The 16,849-nt window shown below is 55.5% G+C and overlaps 1 protein-coding gene across 4 annotated transcripts in view; it reads right to left on the bottom strand.

Annotated features, from left to right (window-relative positions):
- Positions 1–14,900: 14,900 nt before the first annotated feature.
- Positions 14,901–16,849, bottom strand: part of FGD3 (FYVE, RhoGEF and PH domain containing 3) — a 42,058-nt gene continuing 40,109 nt past the window's right edge. For 3 of the 4 annotated variants that reach the window (XM_015243568.3, XM_006209263.4, XM_072959113.1), the window contains 2 exons: positions 16,100–16,246; positions 14,901–15,815 (listed from right to left, as the gene is read on the bottom strand). In XM_015243568.3, coding sequence (XP_015099054.1) covers positions 15,600–15,815; positions 16,100–16,246 — 363 coding nt within the window. In that variant the 3' untranslated portion in view covers positions 14,901–15,599. The remainder of the gene's footprint in view (positions 15,816–16,099; positions 16,247–16,849) is intronic. The other variant, XM_072959112.1, reaches the window with a different exon arrangement.

The raw sequence follows: 16,849 nt of genomic DNA, 5'->3' as shown, positions 1-16,849 counted from the left end.
AACGGAGAATCCCTGGGTCCATCTTGGTCTGCACTCATTTAATGGTGGATCACTGAGTTTATTCCCCATTAGACTGGGTAGTGGTGACCAAGATAGACATATGTTTCCATCATCAGAGTAGGAATGCTGACCAAGCTAAATGTTGGTAGAAGCTGATGATACACAAGGGCCCTCCCCTTTCCTGGGTCAGAGTTGTTTCACCCCATAGTATCTAATTCCCATTTTAGGCTTGTCACACATGATGACTGTATTTTCCTTTATATGAGCCAAGCATGTTCGTATCTGGGTACCTTAGGACTACACAAATGTGTAGTCTCAGGGTTCTGGAGGCCAGAAGTCTGAGATCAAGGTGCTGGCAGGGCTGTGCCCCCTCTGAAGGCACTGGAAAGGGTCTGTTCCAGGCCTCTCCCCAGCTTCCGACAGTTCCTTGGCTTGTGGTAGCATCATTCCAGTTTCACACACCTTTGTCTGATCCCACCTCACTTCTTTATCTTGGAAGAGTTCAGTATTTGCTTTTATTTTTAAGTATAGTCAATTACAGTCTGTCAATTTCTGGTGTGCAGCGCATGTCCCAGTCATGCATATACATTCATGTATTCGTTTTCATATCTTTTTCATTAAAGGTTGTTATAAGATATTGAACATGGTTCCCTGTGCTATACAGAAGAAACTTTTTAAAAATTTATTTTTATGTATAGTGACTAACATTTGTAAATCTCAAACTCCCAAATTTATCCCTTCCCACCCCCTTTCCCCGGTAACCATAAGATTGTTAAATTTCCCCTTTTTATAGGGATGTCAGTCCCATTGGACCACCCAAAGACCTCTCTTTAATTTGATTGTCTCTATAAAGACCCTGTCTCAAGACAAGATCGTGTTCTGAGATACTAGGGGTTAGAACTTAATCACTTGAATTTTGAGGAGGACACAGTCCAGCCTGTAACAGCCCATAACATATCAAGAGGGAGACAGCATGTTTTCTTGGCCATCTAGGGCATGGTTACATGTTCTGGGTGTTCAAGCAGGTGGTGCTGGCCTCCATTTGTGCTATCAGGGACCTGGGGGTGGCCTCTAGGAAACCATACACCCTGTCATGCCTCAGAGCGCCCACTTGTATCCGAGTCCGTTTCACAAGCAGTGGGAGGCACTGCGCTTGGTACTGGAGGAAACTCAGCCACTGTGAACCTTGATCTAGGCCTCCCCAGCCACCTTTTCTGGGGCTTCTGGGGAATGGTGTGCTCCCGGAGAGCACCAGCAACACCGACCATGTGCAGGGAGGGAAACTGAGGCCAGGGAGGGAAGAAGGCCCTCAGCCCACCACAGATGCAGACTGCCTGGGCCGCCACCTCGCCCCCCATCCATGTCAGGGATGGCGGTTCTGACAGGCATCCTGTGCCTGAGCCTTAATAGTCTCATCTGAGGAATGAAAAAAATCCTCCCACCCTCCCAAGGTGAGGGAGACAGTGATGTGACTGAGGATAGAGCATCGACTGGGCCACACATGCTCCACCCCGCCAGTATTTGGACTTACTGCCACACCCACATTCCCCCCAGCTCTCCAAGTCCTGGCCTGCCTGGCTGTTATCTCCTTGCCCTCAGGCCTCAGCCGCCTCCTCCAGGGAGCCCTCCCTGATGCCCTGCCCAGACAGAGCTGTTCTGTGCCATGTGACTTCAAGGCCTATGAAGCAGAGAAGACATGTGGCTCCCCTGGTGGAGGAAATGTGTGGGCAGCTGGAGAAGACGCAAGGAGAACCCAGCAGACACCTGAGGAACTGATCCAAGCCTTGGCCTCTCTGCATTTGGTGGTCCAGGCCTCACCCCATTACCCGCTCCCCATCTCACTTTGCAGCTAGGAGCACATAGTATACTCAAGCAAACATTTGTTGAATGAATGAACTGGCAGGAAGGAACCAGAGAGGCTGGTGAAGGGGGAGGGGTCTGAAAGCTCTGGGTCTCAGTGTTCCACTCTGTAAAATGGGCTTACACGCAAGCTGCCAAAGATGTTGAGGGGATGATTATGATCTGGCCTGAGGGTCTCCTCTTCCCTCAGGGCTTAGGTGGAGTATTGGCTGTCCCAGAGAGCCTTCCTCAGCCTGACTTGCTGGACACAGGGACCACAGGGCATGGTAGCCTGAGGGGTACAGTGCATAAGCCTGTTTGGGGGTAGGGGTGTTTATTGATGTGTTTTCTTCAAATCGGATAATAACTGTAGAAATGTAAAATGCTTGTTTTTCTTTAAATGTTCTGCACTTTTGCTCCCACTCAATAGAAAAATGAGATTTTTATCCTTAAAATCTCTCATAACCAAACAAATCCAGAAAGTTCCATGCAAAATGAAAGTCAAGGAAGTAAGATAGTCTCATGGACTTTGCCTCTTTTTTTTTTTTAATTACCCTTTTTAATTAAGAGCTATTATTTTTAAAAAGTAACCTAAACTTGTAGCTCCAATGAGCTGGGTATTTGGGGAGAGAATTTTCCCAAAAATGTTTTCTGCCAGGCTGTTTGGCATCCTTCACACACACCGGTCCTCTGTCTGCTCCACAGGAAGGCAAGAGCCAGTCCCCTTCCATAGCGGAGCCCCTGCCTGGAGCCCACTCCCCGTCAGGGCCCAGGCTCTGACTGCTGGGCTGCCCCCCTGGCCTTAGGCCTGCACAGGCGAGTCTTTCCTTGGCTTTCTGGAGGGAGACAGGTGAGTCACCCCAGGTGACATCAAGCCGCCACCCGCATGTTCACAGTGATGACTGGGAGACGGGCAGCAAGGCACCTGGGTGGGGGCAGGCCCACGGGCTGTGCACCTTCCCAGAGTGGATGAAAGCAGGTGATGGATTCACAGAACACATAGGATCAGTCCCTCCTGCACGCCAGGCCTGCTCAGAAGTCAGGACAGTGGGCACAGGAGGGACAAACCCTGATGCACTGCTTCCCGAGTTCCTCCTCCACCTCTGGTTGGCTAAACTGTGGATCATTTTTTTCCTGCCTCTTGACTCTTCTCTGTGTTGCCTGAATTTTTACAATGAGCATGAATCCATTCTTTCATCAAAAAGCAGGAAATGAATAAAAGATTTTAAGGGTGGGGTACATGGAAATGGTTATACACATTTGCAGGACAGTTCTGAATTCTACCCGGCAGAAATGACATAGACTGACCCCTCATTTACAGATGGGGAAACTGAGGCTCAGAAAAGCAAAACTTTCCCATCGAAGGCCTCATTACTGTGGCCTGAGGCCCCAGTCATAATGACAGGGTTTGGGCAGGCTCCCCACCCCTGCCCTGGAGGCAGGGGTGTGTTTTCACAGCCAGAAGCTGTTCCTAGGTAAGCCTGGAGTAAGATGTGTGTAGGCAGGTTCGGGGCAATCCGGAGGCTTAGTGATTATGAGCCAGTTAAGCTTCTTTGATGCCACGCACCTGCCCAGCCAGCACGGAGTGAATCCCCAGTCACAGAAGAATGAGCGCCTCCCCTCCACCCTCTCCCTGTCCCCACCGCTCCCTGCCAGCTTCCCCTGACCACCTCCCCCTGCCTAACACGGACCCTGTGGCCTCTCAGGTTATCTTAGCTGCCTCTGCACCCTGCTGGTTGACCTTGGGTACGCCGCTCCCCCTCTGTGGGCTCCAGTCTCCTCCCCACCTTCCCCAAGCCATACCTGCCAAGACTATGGCTCAGGGGCACCTCAGAGGCCCAGGCTTGGGGCCTGGCACACGCCTTGTGCGGAGGCATTCCCTGGGCCTCCTAGGGGTGGCCTCTCACAAGGCCTAGAAGGCTGGCCAAGGCCATCCAAATGGACAGATTGGAGAGATCTGACCTGGGCCAGCTGCTTGGAGGGCTCCTGTTTCACAGATGGGAAAACTGAGGCCTGGGGGAAGGGTCTGCCCCTAGCAACACAGCTTGTTTCAAACCTTCTCCCCAAGGCCCAGCCTCTGGGGCCTGACATTCTGGCTCTCTGTGCCTCTCAGTTTTCCCACCTGCAAGATGGGCATGTTAGCACTCCTCCTACCTGGGCCAAAGGAAGGATGAGATGTACAGTGCGAGTCCATGTGTGACCACAGTCAGGGCTAGCAGGAGGGGTGGGACAGCAGAGAGCAGGAAGGAAGGTGCTGCTCTGAGCTCCGTAGGCTGCATACCTGCCCTCGCCCCCTCACTCCCTTTGCTGACATCTGTGCTTTTCCAGTAATCATCATCAGCGCTTTGCTGTCCCCATTTTACAGATTATAAACTGAGTCTCAGGCCTGTGAGTCACACATTTGCTTAGTAGCTGCTTTAGTCAGCTGCAAGGGATAGAAACCCAATGTCAACCCAGAGGAGATGGCTGCTGGCAGCTTCAGCATACTGAGGGAAGCCCTTGAGGCCCAGGATCCCAGGGCAGGGGAGCAACTCTTCCAGCATCCCATCACGTCATGCCAGAGATGGATGGGACCATGTGCTCATCCCTGGGCCAATCACTGTGCCAGGCAGAGGTGTTCTATGGGCCTGGGTTCCGGGAACCTGTGTCTGCATAACCACAGGTACTGTTTACAACAGCAACAGTCATTTCTGCTCATGAATCTGCAGTCCAGGCAGGGCTCAGCACCTTGGCTCTGCTCCACAGTGAGATTCCACTGGAGAGGGCTCACCCCTGGGTGTCGACCCCTCTCCACAGGGCTGCTTGGTACTGTCTTCCAGGAGCAAGTGTTCCTGAAGACAGTGAGTGGAAACTGCCTGTTCATTCGGGCCTTGGTCCGGAATGTCTCTGCCATTGTACATTACTCATCAAGCAGCCGTGGGGCTCAGGTTCAAGGTTGGAGACAGACTCTCCTCGACAAACTTGAGGGCCACCACGGGGGCACAAGCACTAGGCCAGGTTGTCCCAGACTCTTCTTGGGTGTGTGACGGGTACCTGCACACTAGAAAGCCATTCCAAATGGAAGGACTAAGATCAGATCCAGACCTCAAATATATGTGTGAACTTGCTGAGTTCTGATAAAACACAGACATGGACAAGCAGACCCAAACACAGGAAGGCTGGTGGGTGCTTGTGCGTCATGCTAAGTGCTGATGGGGGATACGGGTGGTGTCTGTGTTTTTGATGCTTGTCTGCATTTTCTGAACTGTTCAGAGGAGTGTACACATTTGTCTGGCCCGGGGTTATAACGATGCTCTCTAAGGGCAGATATGCTGAGCCCATAACCAGAGATGAGGTCATCTCTCAAGGAGCCCACGTGTGGAGTCCCAGTGACAGTACACATGGGTTTTCCTGCTCATGGAGGCCCGGCTCAGCCCAGGTGCGTCCAGGCTCACGTGGCTCTCGGATATGGCCACACTCTTTAATCCTCTGCCCCCAGTACCCCCATGGTCCCGAGCCCTCCCGGAGACCACTTGGTTCTCGCTCCTCTGAGAGGCTCAAGGAGGGCCCATTCAGTGAAGGCCAAGACGCTGAGGTTGGATAGTGCCTGGGCTGGATCTCTGCGCATCTCTGTGCTCACTGGGGCCCCTGTGCAGTGGACAACCTGTCAACTGAACACTGCCGTCCTCGGTGGGGAATGTGCCCCTTTAGCCTTCAGAGGACTCGGGGCTCACGGGTCCTTTGCTGACGGTCACCATCTCTATCAAAGCCAGACTCAAAGGGTGATTAGGTTAAAAGGTCCCTGCCCAGCTCTTCCTTGACTCCCTATTTCATTCCATGCGGTCGTTGAATACCTGCTCCTGCCTGGCTCTGTGCCCCGTGCTGCCAGCCTCTGTGATCTCTCGGTTCTCAGGGCCCAGGGGTAAAGCTCTCAGTAAAACTGAATTTCCTCCCATTCTACTCAGCCCTGTGGCTCTGCTGTTGCTTCCACACGTCACTCAAGTGCCACTGCTTCCAGGAAGGACGCCCTGCTTACCCAGGCTGGCTTGGGGCAGGCCATGGGCTTGTGTCCACCCCTTCCCCCTGCAGTAGACAGACTGCACCTGGAGTGCGGGAGCCAGACCTGCTAATGGTTTGAGGAATCTGAGAATGAGAGATGGTCCGGGTAGGTAATGTTGGTGCCGCCTTGGGCAATCTCCTGCTCTTCTTTTCTCTCCACTCACCAAATCAAGCTATGGCTCAGATTGTGGAATTTGGCATCAATGACCTTGAGCTCAAACCCTGATGCTGCCGTGGTGACTTTGGGCAGGTCATCTGTGGCAGATGCTGCCTGTCCCCACTGTGTCTCCTCAGCTAAGCCCAGCTCCCAGCTTCCTGAGGCTCCCTCTGGGGTCCTGTGTTAGTCATGTCTTTTATTTCCTGTGTTCTGATGCTTTGACACAGGCCATGCTGACCCTGGAGGAATGGCCTCCAGTTCCTAAAGACAGTAAAGGACTTGCCTTCAGCACATCTTTTGTATGCAAGCCAACCCACACGGAGCCCACACCTCAAGCACCTCGCACCCTGGGCCACTGTCCACCCACCCTAGTCACCCCAGGGCCAGGAGCCCACTGAAATTATTCAAACTGGCCAATCCAAAGCCTGCTCACCCTGCTCACTTGTTCCTTCCTGTGGAAACCACAATAAAGACCCTGCCACATCTCGCCCTCTCCCCCTGCCCAGTGAGCAACCCTGGTGCTTCCCCGTGTGGCCCTGCGGGGTGCACTGTGCCCCCCGCCCCCTGGCCCCTCGGCAGGCAGGATAGCTCTGAGGTGATGGTTCTGCATTGTGAGGAAGCTGGGCCGGAGGGCTCTCCTGTTGAATATGAACAATCACAGAATGTTAGCATCAGACAAGGTCACTCTGTGAGACAAAGAAATAGCACAACTTCGTAATCTTCTCTAGGCATGAAAAACGCAAAGTCACAGGGCAAATGATAAGAATGTCAGTTGTCCCTACCGTGGTCATATAAGTGGCCACTGCTCTGTTACCAATTACATCTCCTGCTTCCCTTCATTCTTTCCACTTTCTAACAAAATTCATTGCTAACTCAAGCGTAGACCAAGCCCCATTTCCTAACAGCATCCAATCCAGCCCTGCTTCCCTGAGCTCTCTTCAAAATCGCCTTACACGAGCCCAAACCCTGCTCAAGTCCTCCCCAACACCGTTGCACTGGGAAGACCCACCCTTTCCCGTGGTGAGTGCTTCGCCTCCCCTCGCTGCGGCAGGTCTAAACAGCCGGTGTTGTCCTGGGGTCTCTGCTGGGAGGGATGAGTGAGTGACACACAGGCTTCCCCTGAAGCCAAGCTTCAGTTTCCTCCAGACCTAAGTTGCTTGATAACACACCCTGTGTATCCGTGTCCTGGGGCCACCACAACAAAGTACCACAAATCAGCAAGCTAAAGACAACAGACAGATCCTTGGCGTTCCTTGCCTCGTGGCTGCACCACTATAATCCCTGCCTCCACCTCCATCTCTGTGTGTCCTTTCCCTCTTCTTATAAGGACCAGTCACTGGATTTAGGGACCACCCTAGTTCAGGATGACCTCCTCTTTACTAATTACATCTGCAAAGACCTTACTTGCAAATAATGTCACATTCTGACATTCCAGGTGGACACGAATTTGGGGGGGCACTCTTCAACCCATCACAGTCTGACCCTCTCTGACCCTCTCAAAAGTTATTTGGGTCCTTCACTTTCAAAATACATCCACTCCATCCCAACATCTCTCACAGTCTTAAGCCATTGCTGAAGGGAGAAAAAGGAAGGAATGAAGGAGTCACTGGTCCAAAGCAAGTCTGAAGCCCAGTGGTGCAAGTTCCAGTAGATGTCAAGGCCTGAGAATACTCCTTTGTGGCTTGAAGCGCCATCCTTTGGCTGCATGATGGTGGCCCTGCTCTCTGGGCCCCGCCTTCTCTGGTCTCTGCCTCTGCATTCGTGGCTTTGCCCTCCAAGCCATCCTTCCTTTACTTCATTCCACCTCTGGGCCTCTCACTCCAGGCTGGCAGAGTTTCTGCTGGTGTGACAATCTCAAACACCCTGTTGGTCTCCTGTGTAATTCACAGGGAGCCACACTGTCAGATAAGAGGCGCCACAGATCTTTCCTGAATAACCCTATCTCTGTTCCTGCATTCCACTGAGATGGCCAAGCTGACCCATAAGTCACGTACCTAACTTCTTCCACGGTAGGTTCTCCCACAGCACCACTGGTGTTCTCTTTAGCCCACAACTTTCCAAACAGTGAATTTCCTAATTTTAACAAGCTGAGGACTTTCCAAATCATCAATGCTGGTTCCTTTTTGCTTAACAGTTCCTTCCCCAATTTCTTTCTTTCCTCTCAGATTTTACGACAAACAGCATGGAGAAACCAGGCCATGTCATCCACATTTTGCTCAGAAATTTCCTCAGCTAAATATCCAAGTTCATTCCATAAGGTCTGAGTGTTACAATTTCTACTCTCCACTCAACCTTGGAACACAATTCAGCCAAGCTTCTGCCACTTCACAGCAAGGATGGCCTTTCCTCCAGTTTCCAGTAACCTGTTCTCCATTTTCATCTGAAACCTCACCAGAAGCACCTTACATGTTCAAACTTACACCAGCATTATGTTCATGACCATCTATGCGTTCTCTGAGACAATAGAACCGTTCTCTACATTTTCCTCACTTCTTTCTGAGTTCTTACCAGAATCTCCTTTATTGTCCGTATTTCTACCAATAATCTCTTCAAGGACATCTAGACCTTTTTCATCATGTGCCTCAAAACTCTGCCAGCATCTACATGTGACCCCGTTCCACAGCCACACCCACACTTTTAGGTATCTTTTTCAAGAGAACCCGTTTCCAGGTGCAAACTCTGTTTTAGTTTGCTAGAGATGTTGTACAAATGGCCACAAACTTGGTGGCTTAAAACAACAAAAATTTATCCGCTCAAAGTTCTGGGGGCCAGGAGTCTGAAATCCAGGTGTCAGCAGGGCTGCGCTCCCCACCAGAAGCTCTGGGAGCGGATCCGCCCATGCCTCTTCCAGCTGCTGGTCACTCTTGGTGGCCTCTGGTGTCCCTTGGCTCACAGTTGCATAGCGCCAGGTCTGCCTCCATCATGAGGCCGTCCCTGTGTGTCCTCTCTGCTTCTTAAAAGGACACCAGTCATTGATTGGATTTAGGGCCCGCTCTGTCCTCACTTCAATTAACTACATCTGCAAAGAAATGATTTCCAAATAACATCATGTTCTGAGGTTCCAGGTGGACATGAACTTGGTTGGGGGGGGTACCATTTAACCCAGGAAGCCCACTTGTGTTGCTTTCTTCCCTTCTCTGCCTCGTTCTCCATCTCCCCCCTATTTTTCCTAGTTCCCTCGCAAATAAATTCCTTGCATTCAATCTGCATAGCAGGGTCTGCTCCGGGGGAAAAAGCTACCTAAGACACAGGCCCCCTGCTGTGAGCCACTGGGGCCCCACCTAAGACATGGCCGCCCTTCTCTGAGCTACCGGGAACCCACTTAGGACATGGCTCCCCATGCTGAGCTGCAGTGACCCCTCTGTGAGTGGGGATGATAATGGCCCCTTTCCTCAGAGGTTTTGGGAGGACAGAGGAAAGAATCCTGAAGGGCTCCGGGCTTAGATCCACACGCAGGGAATGGCCACTCCCTGCCTCTGGGAAGTGGGATGCCTTGCGAATGACCCCAATAATTTTCCTTGAGGTGGGTGGGCTGCTCCGTTGCCAGGTTTCCGGTGCTCCTATGGGGTTCAGATGCCGTTTGCGGGAGGCTGTGATCTGCTCCCTGAGTTCTGACAGGGCGCAGGGAAGTGGAGCTCCGTCTCCGGGATGAACGTTGACAGGACAGGGGCTTGTGCATTTCCAGCGGGCAGAACTGGAGAGCTGAAGGCCGGACGCCCGGCGTTCGCCTGGCCCTGCAGGGAAGGGGAGGGTCCTGTCCCTCCCAGCGATACTGCCAGCCTAGACTCCAGTGGGAAGGTAGGGTCAAGGCAGGACATTCTGGAGAGGGATGCAGGCTGGTCCCTGCAGATGGGGGCTGCGGGGTGGAAGGAATTGGACTCCAGATGAACTTTCCTCTCTCATGGCTGTGTCAGGTGATGTCAGAGATGGGTTCCCTCCTGCCTAGTCTCCCATCCTGGTTTGGGCTCCCCGGGAAGCCCTTACGTCCCATTCCAAGATGACTCACCTCCACCCCCGAGGTCGGGGGCTGTCTTGCATCACATGGCCATCCTGGACCAACCCTGTCTGAGGGAGCAGGAGAGCTGGTCAGGGAGCCCCTGCCGCAGGAGGCCGAGATGGAGTCCTTTCTCTGCATACCTTTTGTTTCCAGGATCTGGGGGCCAGGTGGTCCACCCAAGCTGGCAGCTCTTCTCCTCTGCAGAAAACTCCCTAGGCACGATCTGTTGTTTGTCACTCTGCTGGTCAGAGGGGAATGAGTCCAGCTTGGGGACAGCACAGAGGGGCCATCAGGAGGGTGGGACAGGGGTGAGAGAGCAATGTGGGTGTGCCACCATGCTCAGGGACCCTCAGGATGCTCCCATCAGGGTCACTGAAGCCCAGCAAGCAGGGGCTTGAGCACAGCCGGGCTTTGAGGGAAAGGAAACTGCAGGCTGGGACATAGTGTGAGTGCCGGGCACAAAGCCTTCCTGGGGCTGCGAGGGCCTCCATCGGACCTCTGCACCTGTCAGCAGGGCACCAAGCCCAGAAATCCGTTGGGTCAGCAGGGCTGGGCCTGGTGGGCCTTGTGGCCAGCAGGGCAGGCGAGGCCAGCTTTCTAGGATGGAATGTGCAGAATGTGCGGTGGGCACTTGGCTGCTCCCCATGGCCTGCCCTGGTCCCACCCACTTCTCTGGCCCTCGGTTTCCTCTCTCATAAACGGGGGAGCAGTGGTGGGTGTGGGGGGGTTTGTGACCAGGAAGCAGCCTGGCCTCTTGTCACAGCTGGCTGCCTTGGGACCTCCTGGAGTCCCTCTGATCTGGCGTACCTAGGAACACCTGGAACCCCTTGGGAGCACCTGGGAGCCCCTGGGACCACTTGAGACAAACTGGAGCCCCTTGGGGATAGCTTAAGCCCCTCAGAAACACCCGAAGCCCCTCAGGACCACCTGGAGCCCCTCAGGGACCACCTGGGGCCCTCAGGACCACTTAGAACCCCCTGTGACCACCTGGAACCTCCCGGGACCACCTTGTGGGAGACCCCACAAGGAGATGGGGTGACTGAAAGGAACGGGTGGTTGAGGTCCACAACACAGCCACCCTCAGTTATCAGCTGGGCCTCCCGGAAGGATTGTGCAGACAGAGTTCATCTGCAGACACACTCACTGCAAGTGGCTTTTGGGGAGGTGAGCCCACCTTCCTCCCTAGATGCTCAGCACCTGGACTGGCTGCTCAGAGGGACTTGGATTCCAGAGCCCTGTCAGACCCCAGGAGGTGGGATGGCCCTTTGAGCATCTGGGGGATGAGGGCTGGAGCCCCCCAAGGCTTGGGCTCTGACGTTTAGGGTAAGCTGGGGCTTCGGGGGCCGATCCTGCCACTTCCACTTGCACGGTGTCCTGCTGTCCCCTGGGAGGGTGATGAAGGATGGGCACTGGTGTGAGTCAGAACCACCTGGGTCCAAATGCCCCTCTGCTGATTTCCTGGGGTGTGGCAGCCCCTCCGGGTATGAGTGTGCAGGTCTCTGCAATGGGACCAGATGTCTGAAGAGGAATGAGCTCTATGTCCCGGAGACCTGGGGACCTCAGAGGAGGCAGGAGAGCTCTGGGCCTTTATAGCCTTAGGTAGCTACTGCCGCTCTCTCAGCCTCAATTTCTGTGTCTGTTAAAGTGATCTGGGGTGGGGAAGAAGCAGTAGAGGGGAGGGGTGGGCAGGAGAAAATGAGGCTGGAAGTGTGGTAGGGCCAGAGGCTACAGGGTGTTGTCTGATCCCCCAGTCCTAGAAATCCAAGTAGCCAGCACCCCAGTGCCCAGAGCACAGGAGGTATGCCAGCTGTGCCTGCTGCATGAAGAAATTGATGAAGAGTGAATGAGTGTCTCCCAGCTGGGTCCCTAACTCACGGTGTGACCTTGGGCAAGTGTATTTCCCTCTCTGGGCCTTGGTTTCACTACCTCTAAGATGCCCCCTGAGTTGTAATTCTTTTCAGGAAGTGGCTGGGCTGGGTGCCTGCTTGCAACAGGTGCTTGTGTACGCTGGCTCCTTCCTCTTCCCAGGACTGTGAGGGACACGGCCAGCAATCCCCCTCTGGGCCTAGTGGGGATGGGTGTTCCCCAGGCTGAGCAGGCAGCAGCCCCTGGGGGCACAGGAGACCCTCAGCTCAGGCCTCTGGCTCCTGTGATGATTGGGTACTTCAGACCCTTTCCTGCCCCATCTGGCATTCTCTAGGACCCTAGAGAGCCCAGGGGCTACCTCCTGCTCAGCCCACTGCACTCCCTTCTCCCTCCATCCAGGGGATGGCCCTCCTGTCCTGCAGGGTTGGGGGCTGGACTTGAGGAGGAGGAGCAGATCTAAAAGGAAGGATGGTGGAGAGGCTGAAAGCCAGGGTGCATCCAGCCTCCACCCTCTGAGGATGGGCAGTATAGTGTGCCCAGGCCCCGGGCTATGGGGGCAAGATGAGGGCGGCCAGAGGTGGGGTGGGAAGAAGCCAGGCCCAAGGATCACCCAGACACATGCTGTGGAGACTGGGCAGGCGGCCCACGTCTCACAGTCCTTACTGGGGCATCCAGAGGGGGCAGGCAGGCCAGATGCCCTCAGTCGGAAGGGTCCCTGGGGACAGACCTGCCTTCTGGAGCCAGGCACTGGCCACCCACCCTATGACTTAAGACTGCACAGTAATTGTTAACATTTTTCAGGATATGTCACAAGAACATCCAAGTATCTTTCATCTCCTGAAAAGCTGGATGCTCTGGCCACGCAGGTCCATGTCTGTGTGGAGACTGGGCAGAGGCTCCCCCATCTTACTGCTGGCCTTTGGTGTGCGCATCACAGGGGTCTGTGCTGAGACGTGCTGGGGACACTGGGCCCCGTCTCCATCTCTGCCCTGGTCGTTTTCATCGCAGCCAGCTGGATCTAAGTCCACAAGCCTGTCTCCCGGCTCCCGCCTCCCAGAGCATCTCCAAAGGAGACCCCATGGAGGACCCACAACCAGGCCCTGTCTCTGCGAGGCTCCCTCTGCTCTTCACCATGCACCCCTGGCTCCTCCAGGCCTCAGTGGCCCTGCCCTTGACCCACGCACTTCCTGCAACCCCTCCTCAAGGGTGTCGGTCAGAGGTGGGGTTCCCAGGGACCTCCCTCCCCGCCATTCATGCCCACTCCCCTTCCTCCCCTGCGGCTGCACGTTTTCTTCTCATTGGGAATGGAGGCTCCAAATGGAGGGATTTCCTTTCCTCTGTGTCCTCAGGGGCTAGCACTGTCCAAAATGGGCAGCGAGGACATTTTTCACGATCCTGCTGCAGCCACAGACTGTGGGGACACCTCCTGCTTTCACCCTTGCAGCTGGCCCAGGACACTCTCTGATGGACCATGCGATGGAATATGACGTCCTGGTGGACCCTGAGCTGCTAGGAACAGGATGCCCGCCTCACCCACCTTCCCATGTGCCAAGTGAGGGCAGGATCCTCCTGAGATAACTGTGGGAACCTGTGTGCCTGGCCCCCCCAGCTGTTGGGTAGGAGAGGAGAGGGCTCAGTTCTGCCCTGGTGCACAGGGAGCTCCCTGGGGAACCAGCCATGGGACCCTGGGCAGGAACCCACAGTGGGGACCCTGGGTGAGGATCCCAGATGGGGATGCCAGTCTTGCCCCCTGAGACCCCAGCAGGGTGCCACCGTGCCCAGCGGGTCCATTTCAGCTGCCCACTTGGTCTGGAACTGTGGGACTCTCGCGGGCATCCTTTCTGTGATTCAGTTCCCTCAGCTGTGAGTGGGAACACCCTGGGGTTGTAGTGAAACTGGAGTATTGCAGAGTTGACCCTAAGAAGGATCCCCACTAGGCCCGACCATATGTAGTAGGTGCTCAGTCAATGCATGAAACAGAGAAGGTGGAGCAGGGGTAAGGGGCAGGACCAGCGGGAAGGAGCCAACTGGGCCCCAAGTCCCTTCACTGCCTCTGACGCACGCTGTCCCTGACCTGGGGCAGGGACAAAGGCAGGGACTTTGCTGCATTTCCTTGAGCAAAAGCACAATTGGAAGGGCCTGGCCTCCCCTTCCCAGTGGACAGGTTGCTTGTGTCAAGCAGGGTCAGAACACCCACTGCAGGGTAGAGAGCTCTCTCAAGTGCAGGACTAGGGCCCAGGTACACAGCAGGCATGCAGCTGCAGCAGCACCCAGGCACGTGGAGGATGGTGCTGGCTCACGCATAAGCTCACCTGGGCCCCGCCCACCTCAACTGGGCCCGCCCACTTCAACTGGGTCTCACCTTCAATTCACCTGTGCCCTGAGTACCTCACTTGGACCCCACCCACCTCACCTGTGCCCCACCTCACCTTTGCCCTGTCACTCCTCACCTGGGCCCCACCCCTACCTCATCTGTGACTAGTCACCCATTTCTGGCTCCCACGATGGGCCTCTCAGCCCCCAGGTAGGGCCTTGAAAGTCTGCCCATAGGTGGGCAGTGACAGGCACCCCTGCAGAGTGCCTTATGGATGTTAGAGGGATAAAGGTCTCAAGAGACTGGACATCCCTCAGTTGTTAGTGCCTAAATCCCTGTGCTGTACCCCAAGGCCCTCAGGGCTCTGGTGCAAATAGCCCTTTCTGATGGCCCGTCACTCCATGGTCCCATATCTAAGCCTGGCTCCCTCTGCTACAGGAGCAAATGGCCCTGTCCACCTCATTAGCAGGACCAGGGATGCAGAGCCGGTCTCCAGGCATGGCACCTTGTCTGAGGCCCCGCTGTCTAATGCCACTGAGCCCTGGGGTCCCCACAGGAGGTGTGACTTGCACTTTGCAGGCCTGGGTGGGGGTCTAGGCCCCCACTACTGGCTGTGCCCCTCTGTCACCCTTGTTCCCCATCCAACCACCAGCAGGCCCACCATGGGGAGACTGCGCCAAAGCTGTGTCCACCTGTTGGCTGCCAGCATTTACTTATGCAGATAAGCACTGTCCACTGCCCTCCAGGGAACGCAGGCACAAATCTCAGGCCCCCACACGACACCAGTGTGGTCGCCCTGTAGTTTTCAGGAACCCGCCACTCACCCCCATGGGCATCTGCAAATGGGGTGGTGAGCTACGGGGCAGCACAGGGCTGTGCCCAGTGGCCTAGAGACGAAAGAGAAGGGGGCCAGAGTCTGGCAGGCCAGTTACAGTTCAGCTCACATGGATGTAGATGGTATAGATGGATGAGCAACCGTCAGGAGGGGTGGCATGACTGCTGACATCCACCAAGTGTCCCTGGACACCACCCGGGAGGCTCCTTCTGTCTTCCGGTGCCAGGTGACCCTGCCTGGCCCATTCAGACAGGGTTTACTTGACAGTCACCCCGCGCCCCACTCTGGGTCGCACTGCTGGGCTTGCGGACAGAGGCCTGGCTCTTCGAGGAATGTGCTGGGTGACCCTAGGCAGGTGGCTGTCCCTCTCTGGGCCTCATTTTTCTCCTCTCTGACTTGGAGGGACCCTCCAGGGCCCAGTGCCATTTGACCTTTTGGCCCCTTAGCAGTCAAGGCTCCCTTCATGCCTGCATGTGGCCTCGACGCCACCTCTCAGGTGAGTACCGACCCTGTCGTGGTGGGTGTACAGCCAGAGACGCGGCAGAGACTCAGCTCACGGGCCCTCTGGGGCCTGGGCCGAGGGCCCACGGGCTGCTGTGCTCAGGGCCTCCAGCCACTGCTGCTGCAGCTCGGCGGACGAGGCGCTCAGGTACAAGGACTCCCGGGCCTGCTGCAGCTGCCACACGTGCCCAGCACCCGGCCTCTCCGCGGGGTCCGGCACACTCACTCTGCAGCCAGAGAGCGGGATGGCACGCAGCAGCTGGCCATCCTGCAGCAGAGGAGAGAAGGGTCAGCATCCCAGGGGAGGAGTTCTGGCATCGCGAAAACATAGCTCCCATGAGTGGGCGGCAGAGGGGTGATTCTGGGCAGTCAGGGAAACTGAGGTACTATGGTCACATAAGCCACCCTCCAAGTGGGGTTGGTCCCAGGCAGCATGGCCCAGGCCTACCTAGGCACCCTGGGCTTGAGGCTCTGAGCTGTCAGAGCAGAGTGGACCACCACCACCACCCCGCAACCCCACCCCAAGCATGGCCCCCGGGACAGAGGACACACCTGGCTGCCTCCCTGCAGGTGCAGCACCAACTCCAGGGGCTCCGACTCAGAGATGGCAGCCCACACCTTGCTCCAGGCTGTGCTACCATCCGACACCTGCAGGGGGCCGCAAAGCAGGCTGGGCAGGGTATCCTCAGCGACTGGCTTCTGGGGACACAGAGGACAAGTCAGGTGGAGTCTCACCTGCAAGCGGCACTCTTCTGGGGGAGCACCAGGGCCGAGGCTCTGGGGGGAGACAGCAGGAGGGGAGACAGACTGGACAAGGGCCTGGGCCAGCCCAACCTCTCCAGGGTCACCGCAAGGCCACCTGGGGTTGGGCTGGACCCTTGAGGAAGTGAGACCACCAGCAGTGTCAGGACAGAAATAAAGATAAAATATGAAAAAATAGAACAGCAGGGAACCAGAATGTGGTGGCTGTTCATGATTCAGCTGTACACACACACACACACACACACACACACACACCACACACCTCTCCCTCACTGTGGATGTGTTAAGAGCAGTCATGAACACAACCCTTGCGTCATCAGGAAGCCCCTCAGACACATCCGGTGAAGCCGGTCTCTGCTTGGACCTAGGACCTGGGTCTCCCAGACACGGTGTTTAAAGTGCAGGGATGAGGGGGCCAAGGGCAGGCACGTGCAATGGGCTCCTCTCTCCTCTATTGAGATAATCCTACACTCGGTTCTAATATACTGATGCATTTGACCTCTAAGATGTACAGAGACCCTAACTGAGGCTCCACCAGAG

The sequence above is a fragment of the Vicugna pacos genome, chromosome 4 (assembly GCF_048564905.1).
Source record: "Vicugna pacos chromosome 4, VicPac4, whole genome shotgun sequence".
Lineage (NCBI taxonomy): Eukaryota > Metazoa > Chordata > Mammalia > Artiodactyla > Camelidae > Vicugna > Vicugna pacos.
This window is presented reverse-complemented; position numbering and strand designations above follow the sequence as displayed.